Source organism: Gobius niger (assembly GCF_951799975.1).
Source record: "Gobius niger genome assembly, chromosome: 2".
Classification (NCBI taxonomy): Eukaryota; Metazoa; Chordata; class Actinopteri; order Gobiiformes; family Gobiidae; genus Gobius; species Gobius niger.
Window position 1 is genome coordinate 45415844 of NC_136853.1, and position 15035 is coordinate 45430878.

At 37.7% G+C, this 15035-nt stretch overlaps 1 protein-coding gene across 12 annotated transcripts in view; it reads right to left on the reverse strand.

The window, feature by feature from the left end:
* Positions 1 to 15035, reverse strand: part of cacna1c (calcium channel, voltage-dependent, L type, alpha 1C subunit) — a 373377-nt gene that overhangs the window by 52927 nt on the left and 305415 nt on the right. For 5 of the 12 annotated variants that reach the window (XM_079552350.1, XM_079552351.1, XM_079552357.1 and 2 more), the window contains one exon: positions 14417 to 14500. The exons of the other annotated variants lie outside the window; for them this stretch is intronic. In XM_079552350.1, the coding sequence (XP_079408476.1) occupies positions 14417 to 14500 (84 nt within the window). The remainder of the gene's footprint in view (positions 1 to 14416; positions 14501 to 15035) is intronic. 12 annotated transcript variants of the gene reach the window in all.

Consider the following 15035-nt stretch of genomic DNA (forward strand, 5'->3'; position numbering starts at 1 on the left):
TGGTCCGAGTTTCACAGTTTTTAATTTCAATCTGTAGCGGGAACAACATAGTCCTGGCGGCGTTAATAAATCTGACTTGTTCTTGCGGCGCTGTTGGTTCCCGCGTGGTCCAAACAAATTCCTAACACATGATAATGTTTAACACAACTATCCAGCATCGCTACTGTATGCATTTTATCATCTTCTGGCTTTACAACCTCTTACTTTTCTTGCATCAGTAATATTTTCCGTATTTCCTCCCATTTTCCCCAATTTTTTCGCTCTTTTTTTCCAATATTTGTTCCACCAAAATTCCTTATTTTTGCCACAATTCCTTCCAATTTCTCTCCAATTTTTCAACACATTTCTTGACATTGGAGATGAACCCAATATTGTACATTTACAGATCTTCCACACATCAGTGTTAATGTTGACAACATATTTTAATTTAGTCTTACATTTTAGTCAAAAGACTAATTCGATTTTAGTCTAGTTTTAGTCGACTAAATTTAAGACTAATCTAGTGGACTTTGCATTGATAATATTGATTCTAATCATGTTTAATGTTGTTCCTCTGCTTCATGGAGCTGCTCCACATGAACAAAGCTCAGAGCTGATCCTTTAACAGAGAATTTACATGATCTGAGGCTCTTTCAGACGCTCAATAGAAGTTTGGATGATTTTAGTCTCTCCTTTTCATTTTTAATTAGTCTTATTTTAGTCGACTAAAATATCTGGACATTTTAGTCACAGTTTTAGTCTCATGAGAAACTTTTAATCCAATTTTAGTCACAAAAATATCACTTTGACTAAAATTAAGACTAAATATTTTAGTCGACGAAATTAACACTGCGCTACTGTATTCCTTTTTTTTTTATCATCTTCTGGCTTTACAACCTCTTAAAATATGTCTCAAAGCAGTACTAAGTAACTCATGCCCCTAGAGGCCATAAGCGCCACTGCAGGTGTCGTAGCATGTTACGTTTTTTACTTATTAATTGTCTTGGAGAGTAAATCCTACGCTGACAGAAAAGACAAAAGGACAGAGGGATATTGTACATCCAATTACACAATGGAGATCTTTTTTTTCACTCAAACCTGGCTGTTAATACTAAGTGGTGCTAGCGCTAAGTTAGCTTTGCTCGTTAGCCTGTTAGCTTCTTCTTCGTGATTCCATTAGTGTGTATTGGGGCCTCCGACCTGAAGGCAGGAATTCTGGCCAGAGACACCAGGATCATCATCCCATTAACACTTGTATTCCCCTCAGAGGGACCACGGAGAGGATTTATTATGGTAAACAAGTCACTTCGTACTGCTTTAGGGCTGGGTACCGTTAAAGTTGACCCAGCCCTAGCGTTTAACGGTTAAATGACACCATTACAGTGTGGGGAAAAAACGTTTAGGTTCTACCAGTATTGGAAAAATTAAAGTAATGAAAGCAGGCACAGAAAAAATAAATCTTATAAGATCCAAGTTTTGATGGAAAAGGAAGTGACTGGGTTGCTTCTTCTTTTTTTTATTTTTCATGTTTTCAATCTCTCATATTTCTCGCTCATTTCATCAGTAATATTTTCCGTATTTCCTCCCATTTCCCCCATTTTTTTCGCTCTTTTTTCCCAATTTTTGTTCCATCATAATTCCTTATTTTTGCCACAATTCCCTCCAATTTCTCTCAACACATTTCTTGACATTGGAGATAAACCCAATATTGTACATCTTTACAGATCTTCCACACATTATTGTTCTGTTTTCTGGCGAATATTTTAGTATAGGTATTGGAAAAACGCATCGAAAGTCATACAATCCATTTGAAAACAACACAAATTGTGCACACAGGGCCATTGAAGGTTTTCGTTTCTGCTTACATATAATATAACTATGAACCTGTTTCTACACGTGTGGTCAGATTATAAATGAAGTGTGAGATGTGGGTCCAGCAAAGGTGAAAAGTAATTTGATACGAGACCAGGTGAGGCTGAAGGAGCTGTGAGATTGAAGCGTAAGGAGGGAAGGATATTGGGGAAGTTCTGCCTTAAGGGACAAAATAATGAAGGATGGTCCGGGGCAGCGGCCGAGGTGACGGACCGACTTCTTATATTTAACACCAGATTGAGTCTATTTATGGTGTGTTTGGTGCCACTGCTGCTGTCGGGTAATCCTGAGTTTAGTCAGAAGCATCGAGGTAAGTGTATGAAGGAATATTACTTTCATGTGTCCCGAATATGAACCTCTTCACCCGTTTCTCCAGTTCAGCTTTACCCACATTTTGGACTTTTTATTCATCGCTGTTTTGGTGCATTTTCACGTTTTAGTCACTTTTCTGTTATTCCTTTGTGTTTTTTTTTGTCATTTATTCAATGCTTTTTTGTCAATTGTGCTGCGTTTGTCACTTTTTCCTTTCCTCTTTCCTTTGCTGCATTTTCCTCCTCATTTCTCTCATTTTTTGTCACTATTTCCCAGGATGCACTGCAAAAAGTGGATTCTAAGCAAGCAAAAAATGTCTTACTTTAAGAAATAAGTTCTGATTTTTTCCCTAAAAAGTAATAATGTTTTGCCGAGTAAAGTTTTCTTGAGAAAAAAAATCTTATTTTAGGAAATAGAATCTAGCCATTTCTTGTTCAGATAAATTTGCTAAAAAACATAATTTTTCTTGCAACAAGAAAGAAAAACTTTTTGAATCTTCTTCAGCTTTAGGATATTTTACTTAAATGTTGCTTGATAAATGTTTTTGAGCAAAATGTTCTTAATAAATACTAATATTTAAGGAAAGTATTGCTGCGCCCGGAGACCCGCCTCCATGATGTGGAGCCAGGCTGATGGTCAGAATCACCTGCTGGAGGATTCACCTATTGTACATGTTTTTAGTGGCAGACACGGGGAGAACATGCTCCACACAGAAAGGCCCCGTCCTGGTGGGAATCGAACCCAGGACCTTCGAGCTGTGAAGCTGAGGCTCTAACCGCTGTGCCACCGAGCCGCCCACTTTAAAGAATGGAATGTTTTATCTCTCTGTGAGAAGCAGTTCTTACATTAAGAGTTGTTGATCTTAGTTTTTCTTAAAATAAGAAAAAATATTCTTTGTCTAAAACTGAAGAAGATTCAAAAAGTTTTTCTTTTACTTTCTTTTTTAGCAAATTTATCTGAACAAGAAATGGCTGGATTTTGTTTCCTAAAATAAGATTTGTTTTCTCTGCTACACAAAACATTAGTACTTTAAAGGAAAAAATAAGAACTTATTTCTTAAAGCAAGACATTTTTTGCTCAGAATCCACTTTTTGCAGTGTGTATAGCTTGCTGCTAACAGAAAATCACTTGTTTCTGTCCTCAAAGCTAAAAACAACAGGCCACATCTGAGCCAATAGAAATGTGAGGATTGATAACTGAGCAGTGACACCAGGTGGTCATTACCGGCACTGCAGGGCCGAGCCATTGAGTAAGTGGTAATTGAATCTGTTCACTCTGCTTTGGGACACTGTGTTTGATTTAATGTCGCCCAGTACATTACTCCCCATCTTAGAGAAAACGGCGTCACCGGTCATGTTGTATCTATCGCCGGTTGAGATTGAGAAGGAAACGATTTGGTTCGAGAGTGACAGAAAACCAAAGTGATGCGAGCGATTTAATAGAGCTACATGTGGGATTATTGGTGTGTTCATTTAACCTCTTAACCCCCGCCTTAAAGGAACAGGCCACCGTTCTTCCACACTGAATTTGTTCTTACCTGAGCTTAGACGAGTTGATGCGTAACTGTCCGGTCTCTGTGCGTGACTGAGCGCACGCGTAAAGACCGGACAGGTACGCATCAACTCGTCTAAGCTCAGGTAAGAACATATCTCAGTGTGGAAGAACAGTGGCCTGTTCCTTTAGCCACAGGTGAGATAAACACGCCCAAGAAGCTACATCGATAATCTACCAGCGGGTGCGCGATTGTTTTGTTTCCAACCCGGAGCTTTTAGATTTGGGTAACGCCAAACTGGAGGAAATGTGCTCGGTTCGGGCGGGGGTTAAGAGGTTAAAGAAATGCGAAGAACATAAAGGGGGGCAGGAGAGGATTCAAAGATAGGATAGTTATGAATGTGAGGGTTTAATGCTAATGGCTTTCACCATTAATTTGAATTAGGCTAAGCTGTGTTGTTAGCTTTAGCATGTAGCTATAACACATGGAAGGGCACACACTACTGCGGTGGTTCTCAAATACTTTAGTTCGAGAACCACCGCACTGTTGTACATGTATGTGCATGTGCGTGAACTGTGAGGAAGTGTGAGCAATTCAATATCCAACAAATCATATCCTCCAGCCGAAAATTAAGGAGTTTGTAGGTAACATGGGTTCATCGTCACGGTAACTCGGGGGTGCGTCAAACAAAATACTGCTTCAATGGTTTCAAATGTGGTCGTGTTTGTCGAATAGTTTTTGTTTTTCTTCTTTTTGAGACAAGGCCGTGGGAACCCAGGGTGCTGAGGGCGCCACAGCACCCCCTGGTGGATCGTCTATGCATTACAAGCAACGTTAACATCTTAACTCCCGCCGGAACCAAGAGCATTTTCTCCTGTTCAGCTTTACCCAAATCCTGTAGGCCAGTGTGACGCCTCATTTGAAAGCTAAGATCTACAAAACTCATCTAAATGGGTCTTTTTCCTCACGTCGTCAGATTTTTTTTGCCATCATTTTTTGGGGGGTTTTCAACTCATTTTTGTAACTTTTTTGTAACTTTTTTTTCACATTTGTCCTTTTATTGTCAAATTTTTGTACATTTTTGTATCACATTTTTGCCACTTTTTCATCATCTTTTCGGGTCAATTTTTCATCATTTGAAAAAAAAAGTGTCCTTTTTTGTCAATTTTTTGTGACATTTTTGCCACTTTTTCATCATTTTTTGTAAGTTTTTCGTCTTTTTTTGTCACTTTGTCATTTTTTGGTCAATTTTTTTGTACAATTTTTTGTCGCATTTTTGCCACTTTTTCATCATCTTTTCATCATTTTTTATGGGTTCAATTTTTCATAATTTTTTGTAAATTTTCCGTCTTTTTTTGTCCCTTTCTGACATTTTTTTGTCCATTTTGTGTAATTTTCTTCATCACATTTGTGCCACTTTTTCCATCATCTTTTCGGGTCAATTTTAACATTTTTTTTGTCACTTTGTCATTTTTTGGTCCATTTTTTGTATTTTTTTTTGTCGCATTTTTGCCAATTTTTCACCATCTTTTCATCATTTTTTTGGGTCAATTTTTCATAATTTTTTGTCACTTTCTGTAATTTTTTGGTCCATTTTTTGTAATTTTTTTCATCACATTTTTGCCACTTTTTCCATCATCTTTTCAGGTCAATTTTTCATCATTTTTTTGAAGAAAAAAGTCCTTTTTTGTCCATTTTTTTGTGACATTTTTGCCACTTTTTCAAAAATTTTTGTCACTTTCTGTCATTTTTCGGTCCATTTTTTGTAAAGATTTTTGTCGCATTTTTGCCACTTTTTCATCATCTTTTCATCATTTTTTGGGTCAATTTTTCATAATTTTTTGTAAATTTTTCGTCTTTTTTTTGTCACTTTCTGTCATTTTTTTGTCCATTTTGTGTAATTTTTTTCATCACATTTTCGCCACTTTTTCCATCATCTTTTCAGGTCAATTTTTCATCATTTTTTGAAAAAAAAAATTATCCATTTTTGTCAATTTTTTTGCGACATTTTTGCCACTTTCTGTCATTTTATGGTCCATTTAAAAAAAAAAAAAAAAAAAGTCGCATTTTTGCCACTTTTTCCATTATCTTTTCATCATTTTTTGGGTCAATTTTTCATCATTTTTTGTAAATTTTTCGTCTTTTTTTGTCACTTTCTGTAATTTTTTTGTCCATTTTGTGTAATTTTTTTTGTCACATTTTTGCCACTTTTTCCATCATCTTTTCGGGTCAATTTTTCATCATTTTTTGGAAAAATTTTTTTTCCTTTTTTGTCCATTTTTTTGTGACTTTTTGGCACTTTTTCAACATTTTTTGTCACTTTCTGTCATTTTTTGGTCAATTTTTTGTAATTTTTTTTGTCGCATTTTTGCCACTTTTTCATCATCTTTTCATCATTTTTTGGAAAAAAATTTAGTCCTTTTTTGTCCATTTTTTGTCACATTTTTTGTCCATTTTTTGGTCATTTTTTGTCACATCTTCATCATTGTTTTCGTCTCAGTCCTGTCGCTATTTTCTCACCTTTTTTCCAGAAGCTTTTGAATTGGGGTAAAGCCAAACTGGAGAGAATGTGCTCGGTTCAGGTGGGAGTTAAGAGGTTAAACAAATAGGAAACAAGCAAAGAAATATCGTTTTGGGGGGGGGGGGGCAATCTCGTCTCTCAGCACCCCCTCGTCAAAAACATCTTCCCACGGCCCTGTTTTTGAGCCTTCAACTTCTCTCGACCCATGTTACCCCGCTTGCTTTTTTTTTTCTCGGTAGGCAAGCAGCACCGCACACCAAAGAGGACAGAGGAGCAGAAGACAGATAAACATTCAAAACAAAAAACATAGTACATCAAAATAAACCGAAGAGAGGAGGAGGAGGAGGAGGAGGAAGAGGAGAGAAGGAGCATTCCCGAGATGCAGTCCACACTGGCATCGTCCGCAAGACATCGCTCCGAGCAAAAAAACTAGCTCTACTCGACGACTAGCTCTACTCCAATCCAAGACAAAATAATAAAATCACATCAAAAAAACGGGTCTAAAACGGCGATATATACGTATACTGAGACAGATATAAACTACAGGCAAAGCAAAAACAAAGAAAGCGCTCGGTCGGAACTGTACTTTTTTTTCAAAACAGCAATGCCATATAAGGAGTTTCCGGTTTGGCAAGCTGGCTAACATTGCTGTTTTTTTTTTTTTTTTCTAATCGGAAACATCGGTGTCAGTCCAAAAAAACAAACAAAACAAGACGCAACCACAGGCTAAAAATGAACTTCCCAGGTCTCTGTTTTGAGAAAAAAAAAGGAGGCGGCAAAAATATAACAAGGCGTAAAATCTTCTGGAGGAGGAAGAAAGTAAAAAAACGTAATCGTGATCATAAACCCGGAGTATTGAGAACTTTTGGGGGGGGCATGCCTATTGGTTAGAGTCATTCTGCAAAACCAATCAACCAAAATCAATCAAAACAAACTGAAAAAGGCAAACTTCAAACCAAAATGCTGGATTGTATAGATGAGCGAGGTGCGTATCTGCGGCCTGGGTTTGTTCGGCGGGAGGAAGAGAAGCGGCGTAAAGCTCGACAAGCTGCAGCAGAACGTGGAAATAAGACTTAGATTTACTCGTTTAGGGGCCGGTTTTGTTTGATCGTTTTTAATGGGTGGCATTCACGTGATTCCATGGCAGTGTTATTGCACCTGGATACGACTTTTCTCTACAATGTCTATGAGGTTTATGACATGTATGTGTATGTGACATGTATTGTGAGTATCCGACCTCACAAAAAGCAACTGAACTGTATGATTTAGCGTTAGCAAAGATGCCAGTTGTCGCGCTAATCATTAGGCTACCGTAAGTAAAAACTAGGGATGCACCGATCCAGAGTAAATTTTGACAACATATTTTATTTTGGTTTTAGTTTTAGTCTTTTGACTAAAATGTAAATTAATTTTAGTCGAGATTTAGTCAAAAAAAGCTAGTTTTAGTCTAGTTTTAGTCGACTAAAATTGCATGTCAATGTAGTCGACTAAATTTAACACTAATTGAGTGGACTTTGCATTGATAATATTCATCATAATCATATTTAATCAAGGTCCTCGACTTCATGGAGCTGCTCCACATGAACAAAGCTCAGAGCTGAGGAGGAGCGTTAATAGCTGGGGGGACGCCCCTGCGTTAAAGGGATATTTCAAGATTTTTGAGTGTTGCTGATTTCTGGAGATATTGTTTTTTGTAATTCATGCAGTTCTTATATTTGAAGAGTTTCGTGGCGCTAGGCTAGTGCAGGTCTATGGTATCAGCTACCCGCTGTGTCGCAGTCAGCAGTGTTAATTTTGACAACATATTTTAATTTAGTTTTAGTCTTTTTACTAAAATGTAATTTAATTTTAGTCAAACTTAGTCGACTAAATTTACTTGCAATTTTAGTCGACTAAAACTAAAGACGAATTTGGTTGACTTTGCATTGATAATATTGATTCTAATCATATTTAATGTTGTTCCTCTGCTTCATGGAGCTGCTCCACATGAACAAAGCTCAGAGCTGATCCTTTAACAGAGAATTTACATGATCTGAGGCTCTTTCAGACGCTCAATACAAGTTTGGATGATTTTAGTCTCTCCTTTTCAGTTTTATTTAGTCTCATTTTAGTCGACTCAAATATCTGGACATTTTAGTCACAGTTTTAGTCTCATGAGAAACTTTTAATTTAGTTTTAGTCCAATTTTAGTCGGAAAAAATATCACTTTACTAAATATTTTAGTCGACGAAATTAACACTGCACCGATCTGATACTGGTGTTGGATATTGGAGCCAGATCTCTGTAATTGCCCATATATGGTCATGTTTGGAAACAGTTAAGGGGGAAAACAAAAACTACTTTAAAAAATGCTGAATAATGAATATAGTTAAAGATACAAAGACATGGGGAGGAGTAAAGAAGTTCAACAGCTAACTCGCTAACTCCAAACTTTCTTTCTGTTGCTCGTTTTTTAAATCTTCAGTGGTGCGAGAGCGCCCTCGGCTGTCAGTGTGAAAATAACAAACATGTGACATTAAATTCTTGATGTACAAGTCGCACCTAAGTATAAGTCGCAGCTAAACTATGAAAAAGTGCAATATAGTCCGGGAAAATACGGTATGTCCCCACGAAGGCACTCGGAGCGTAAGAGCTAAATGACAGCAGTGAAAAGGTGCTTAGCAATAGCATTAGCAGCGCTGTGCTAAACCTGCAATGCAGTACTATAGCCTACTCTCAAAATGCCTGGCTACCGATACCAATACTGAATACCTGATCGGGACATCCCTACTTCTAAGTGATTTTCAGAACGGACAGAAGTGGGGACTAAAAACAGATCGGGCAGCCCAAAGTTTCAAACAAACGTTAAATATACCTTAAAATAAAACAGTTTGCACCCAAGTGAATTAATAAGTATATACTGTATATACGTTTCTATAAATGTGATATTCAAATGGGTTGTATTCACATTAGTACAATGCAATTATCATGTCTTTTAAATGTTCACAGGCATCCGGGAAAAAAGTAGAAACTGCATTCAATCTCCTCCCACGTCTTTGTGTCTTTAACTATATTCATAATTCAGCATTTTATTTTCCCCCGCAACTGCTCCAAACATGACCATATGAGGGCGATTCCAGAGATGCCGTCTGTATCTATAGGTCTACAATTTGATATGATATTTTTTTATTATTAATATTACAAACCACGAAATGCTAAAACATGGTATTGGATTGGGAGCTCCAAACCTGGATCGGGACATCCCTTCACAAAAGCCCCATTATGGCTCAAGTGTAAATACAAGAAACTCTCCACATTTGACTTGTGTTCGGGCTCCGTTCATTCGTTCCTTTTCAGCGCCGCTGTTGACCGTAAAGGCCTCCTCCTCCTCGCCCATAACAAATCAATTCATACATATATTTGCATAACTTTAACGGGCACTGAGCTAAACCATTTATGGATGAAATTGTTCCCCTCGCGCCTTTGCCTGGACCGAATGGACGCTACAGCTAAATGTACTTTCCGGCTATTATTCAGCAGATTAAATTGGAAGGAAATCGAAATATTGGGGGGAAAACAGAGCCGTGGGAAGATGTTTTAGTTAGGGGGCGCTGAGGGACAAAATTTACCCCCAAAATACTTTTTCTGGGCACAAATTCTATTTATTAACCTCTTAACTCCCGCCTGAACCGAGAGCATTTTCTCCAGTTCAGCTTTACCCAAATCCTGTAGGCCAGTGTAACGCCTCATTTGAAAGACCTACAAAACTAAATGGATCTTTTTCCTCACGTCAGATTTTTTTTCAGCACTTTTTTTGTCGGGCAGTCGAGTCATTCTTGTCAAATTTTCGTGACTTTTTTGTGACTTTTTCGTCAAATTATTTGCATTTTTTTTGTCAAATTCTTTTCACTTTTTTGTCAATTTTTCGTCAAATTTTTCTCACTTTTTGGTCAAATTATTTGCATTTTTTTGTCAATATTTTGTCACTTTTTTGTCAAATTCTTTTCACTTTTTCGTCCATTTTTTCTACATTTTTCCTAAAATTTTTGTAATTTTTTTTGTCACTTTTTGGTCAAATTATTTGCATTTTTTTGTCAAATTTTTGTTAATTTTTTGTCAATATTTTGTCAATTTTTCTCACTTTTTTGTCACTTTTTCGTCAAATTATTTGCATTTTTTTGTCAAATTTTTGTTAATTTTTTGTCAATATTTTGTCAAATTCTTTTCACTTTTTCGTCCATTTTTTGTCAATTTTTCGTCAAATTTTGTCAATTTTTTTGTCACTTTTTGGTTAATTTTTTTGTCAATATTTTGTCACTTTTTCGTCAAATTTTTCTCACTTTTTTGTCACTTTTTCGTCAAATTATTTGCATTTTTTTGTCAAATTCTTTTCACTTTTTCGTCCATTTTTTGTCAATTTTTTGTCAATTTTTTGTCACTTTCTCGTCAATATTTTCTCACTTTTTCCCATATTTTCATCCTTGTTTTCGTCTCAGTTTTGTCGCTATTTTCACACCTTTTTTCCAGAAGCTTTTGGATTGGGGTAAAGCTGGAGAAAATGTGCTCAGTTCAGGTGGGAGTTAAGGGGTTTAATATTGCCTGCAGTTCACAAACTATCCCCCAGGGGGTGCTGCGGCGCCCTCAGCACCCTGGGTTCCCACGGCCTTGGGGGGAAAAAAATCGAATAGCAATATGTCGTATGTGAGGAGACACAGTCAGGAGTATCGCTATAGTGGAGAGTAAAGCATGAGCTGGTTGTAGAGGATTAAACTACAGGGATAGCCCGCTTTTTAGTTGACCACCCAATGGGAATAGGTGTGTTTTTGCTCATTAAAACCTCAAAAAACGCATCAAAATCTACCAAACTTTGATACAGTGTACAGAATGGGCCCAGGAATAAGAACATGTGAAAAGCTCAATTTCATTTCCAGATAGAACCCCATAATTCTACACCCTTGCAGCCCCTTTTCCTGATCATTTATAGCACTGCAAAGGGATTCCATGCAAACATTACCAGGCCTCGATATCGCACCTTCGTTGCAGTCATGCTATACAACGCCCATCATGCCAGGAGACCACTCCCCCCTGAGGCATTGATTTGAGATCGGGATGTGAACCAAAAAAAAATCAAATGCTGAGAAACAATGCAACGGGTTTCCATTGGCAAATGCAATGGTCTTCCAGGGCCGAGGCTTGGATACCTGTCTGAGGCTGACCACAGAACTGCGACGAGAATTAGAAATGCTGTACGAGGAAGTTGCCAAATAAACCTTTTCCCCCTTTTTGGATTCAAACACGAGCCAGTTCTAAGCAATTTGTGGTAGAATCTGTGGTGAATTTGTCCGAGTAAGTAAGATGAACATGTTACTGTGTTGAAAGGCAACTGAGATGGTGATTCTAAAACCTACATAGCATTAAGGCGAGACACTGCGGCGGATGTGGATTTATTTATGCATATTGTTTCGGAGACAACTGGCATAAGTATAAGAAAAAGTAGTATTCACACGTTTTGTCTTTATTTGAATATTTTCATATGGGGAAACAGCTAAAAATATCTGAATAATGGATAGAGTTTAAAGGTTTAAATGTGTGGGTAGATACAAAGTTATCTCATTCTGTCTATGAATAATATTTAAGCTAAATTTTTTTATACCAAAACAGTTTTATTGAGGTTCAAAGCTCCAGAAGGTAATGAGGTAATTAGATATTGCAAAATCCTCATGTAAAATTCTTCAAAACGTTGTTCACAGGGTTTCCGCGGGGCATTAAAGTCATATTGGATTCAAGCTTCAGCAGGAGTTTCTAAAGTTCTGCTTCACTCCTCGTCCTCAGGCTAAATTAACACAGAGGAAACAGAAAACCTTTCTCTGTGATTTCTACAGTTCGTCATGTCAACACAGTCTGAGTCAGCGTTTAAGCTGCTCAAGACGCTAGCATGCTACCGGTTAGCAACTGTCAAACACGTGTGTGGCTCACATGTGTGAACGCTGAGGAAATGCTTCAGCTCTGACCTCTGTCACATGTTGTATCCAAGGCCAGATGTTTGGAGTGTGTTTCAGGGCTTTCTAATGGAGAGGTCGGAGCTGAGCTGTTGAAGCTAAATGCTAACCGGTAGCATGCTAGCGTCTTGAACAGCCTAAACACTTACTCACTGGTTTCTTCACATAAACGTGCGGCTCTAGGGCCATGTTTTTACTCCTATCTTCTTGAGCAATGATATTGTTACATGTTGTAGTACTGTATAGTTCTACTTCAGTATTCAAAATGGCCGCCATAACAACAAAAGTCACATTTAGTTTATTTGGCTAATTTCGGTTTGGTCATTTACAAATGATTCAAAACATACAAGTCAAGCAATGAACACAATAAATGAGCCGGCGCAGCAGAAGCTAAAGCTTATTGTGCCGGCCCTTCACTTTTAAATCATAAATGCAGCACGTTAATGGTAATAACCATCCGTTCGCTGGTGGACCATTGTCTGCTCCAGAAGCATATTTAATAAATTTTCGTTCTGTCAAATATTTTTCCATTATTATTCTCTTGTAAATATTTTAGAACTGAAAAAGCGACGTAGCTTGTTTTAACTCATTGCAGCAGCTTTTCTATAACTTAACTCCTTTGCTTGATAAACAGTGTTTTCTTAATGTAGAATGTACTTGCAGTTGATTAAATATACATGTTCCTCTGAGATTATAGTTACTTTCTCGCTGGGTAAACAATATTTGCATTTAGGGGTTTTATTTTGTTTAACTTGGTAAATGAACTTTGCCGTGTACAAAAGGAAATTAGATTAGACAAAATAGGAAAATTGGATTGCTTCCAGTTTTATAAGTATTTCCCCAAATCTCTATGCCATACGTTAGGTACGGTGTGACAACAGAACTATAAAGTAAATGTAATGCTTTTTTTGTTCCAAATATATTGCAATTTAAACAAAATTGAAACAGTTTTGGATACTTTCTTTTGCGTGTTTAAGATATGTGGTTTCCATGTCATTTTACAATCAATAATCACTCCAAGGAATTTTATATGATATACTCTTTCTGTCTCATTTTCATTAATATTGATCATTTATCTCCTTACTACTAAATACCATGCATTTTGTTTTATCTAAGTTAAGTGACAATTGGCTTGTTGCACGGTGTGGCTATGCTAGTTCCCCTGACCTGAAGTTGTGAGCGCCAGCACTTCCTGTCTGTTTTCTTTTCCTGGAATAATAATCATATTTTTTCTAAAGATTACGTTGTGGGCAGGGAGTTCCCGGTAGACGATCATTTATTGTGTTCAAATCTTGATGCAACGAGTTCAAATCGGAGACGCCTGTGATCAGAAAGGATTGATAGTTTGTCTTGAAGCTAAAGGCTAAAATGCTATACATTTAAAAATAAAATAAAAGGCACTATTTTAAATTGTAAAATGCATGAAATTATTGTTAGCCTTTAGCTTCGAGACAAACTCACTGATCCTTACAAACATAGACGTCTCCTTTACGGAAATATTTACACTGTACAGCGACTCGTTCACCTGCAGGAAGTGATCGTCTACCAGGAACTCAATGTCAGTGTCCACCACAGAATCTTTAGGAAATACGATGATACAAATGGCTCTGAGCTCATCTTAATGGAAATTAATACAAACAGGAAGTACTAGCGCCCACACCTTCAGCTGAGAGGAACTAGCATAGCCACATTGTGCAACCAAGCCAATTTATTCACGTCAAACCAATTTTTTTGTTTATATAATTCTCTTTCAACCACCGACATCACTGAAAAGCATGTACAGGTGGGGAAAATGGATTTTAAAGAAAAAAAAGTTACAATTTCCCTCAGACATTTATGACAAAGGGAAATATAAAAACTGTTTATTGCGTATATTAGTGTATTATTTATCTCTCTCGATACAGTTTTCCCGCAGTGTCTCGCCTTAAGTAAACAACTCTCGCTTGCGCCTCACATCTGGCGGCTCTTCCCCCCCCCCCCTCAGACTTCAGCACCCTCCCCCCCAGCCCCGCGTCACATGCAACTCCAGTTCCCCTAAAAATCATTCGAAGGCATGCGAGATGGTATCGGCGCCCGGGCCCCTTTTTCCGTTTTCTTTTTTTTTTTTTTTCGCGTGGTGCGTGCGTGTCGGGGTAGAAGAATGGCAAAGCAACAAGGCACGCAAAGGGGGGAAAAAATTCAACGGGTGAGAGGGAGAGAGCGACAGGGAGTGTGGGGGGGGAGGCAGGAGAGAGAGAGGGGGGGGGTTGTGGGACTACTTACGTTAACCTCAGTGATCGCTATGTCAACAATGCTACCCACAACTATCAAGGCGTCAAATGTGTTCCATGCATCAACAAAATAATGCTGTGTCGGGTGGAGACAAAAAGAAGAGAAAAGATATAAAAACAAGGGGAAAAACGATGTAAAAGATGGTGAAAGAAATCAAAAAGGAGAGAGAGAAAATAAGATAAAACATTATAGACATGGTTTTTTTAAATAGGTTTCCTTTAAAAAAAAACTGAAACAAAAAAAAAGGAGGAAAAAAAAAAGAGGTTTTGGGACGCTTAAGGGAGGTTGGACTGCCGCGTCCGACCCGGGAGAGGGGGAAATAAACCAACAAAGATGTCGCTGAAATGAGAAGTGCGGAAGGCGATTGATCAGTTGGTTAGTTTGGTTAGTAAAAAAAAAAAAAAAAGCAGAAATTCAGGACAAGTCACAATCTTTGGAAAAGTCATAAAAAAATAAATAAAAAAAAGAGAGAGACACAACCCTCGCGGTTCAACGCTAAACACCTGCCGCTTGCTTTAAAAGGAAAACAAGACGCCACATTTCGGTTTTTTGCCCAGGAGTGCCCATTGGTAGCCATCTTGGATCGGAGGGGGGGGGATGGAGGAGAAGA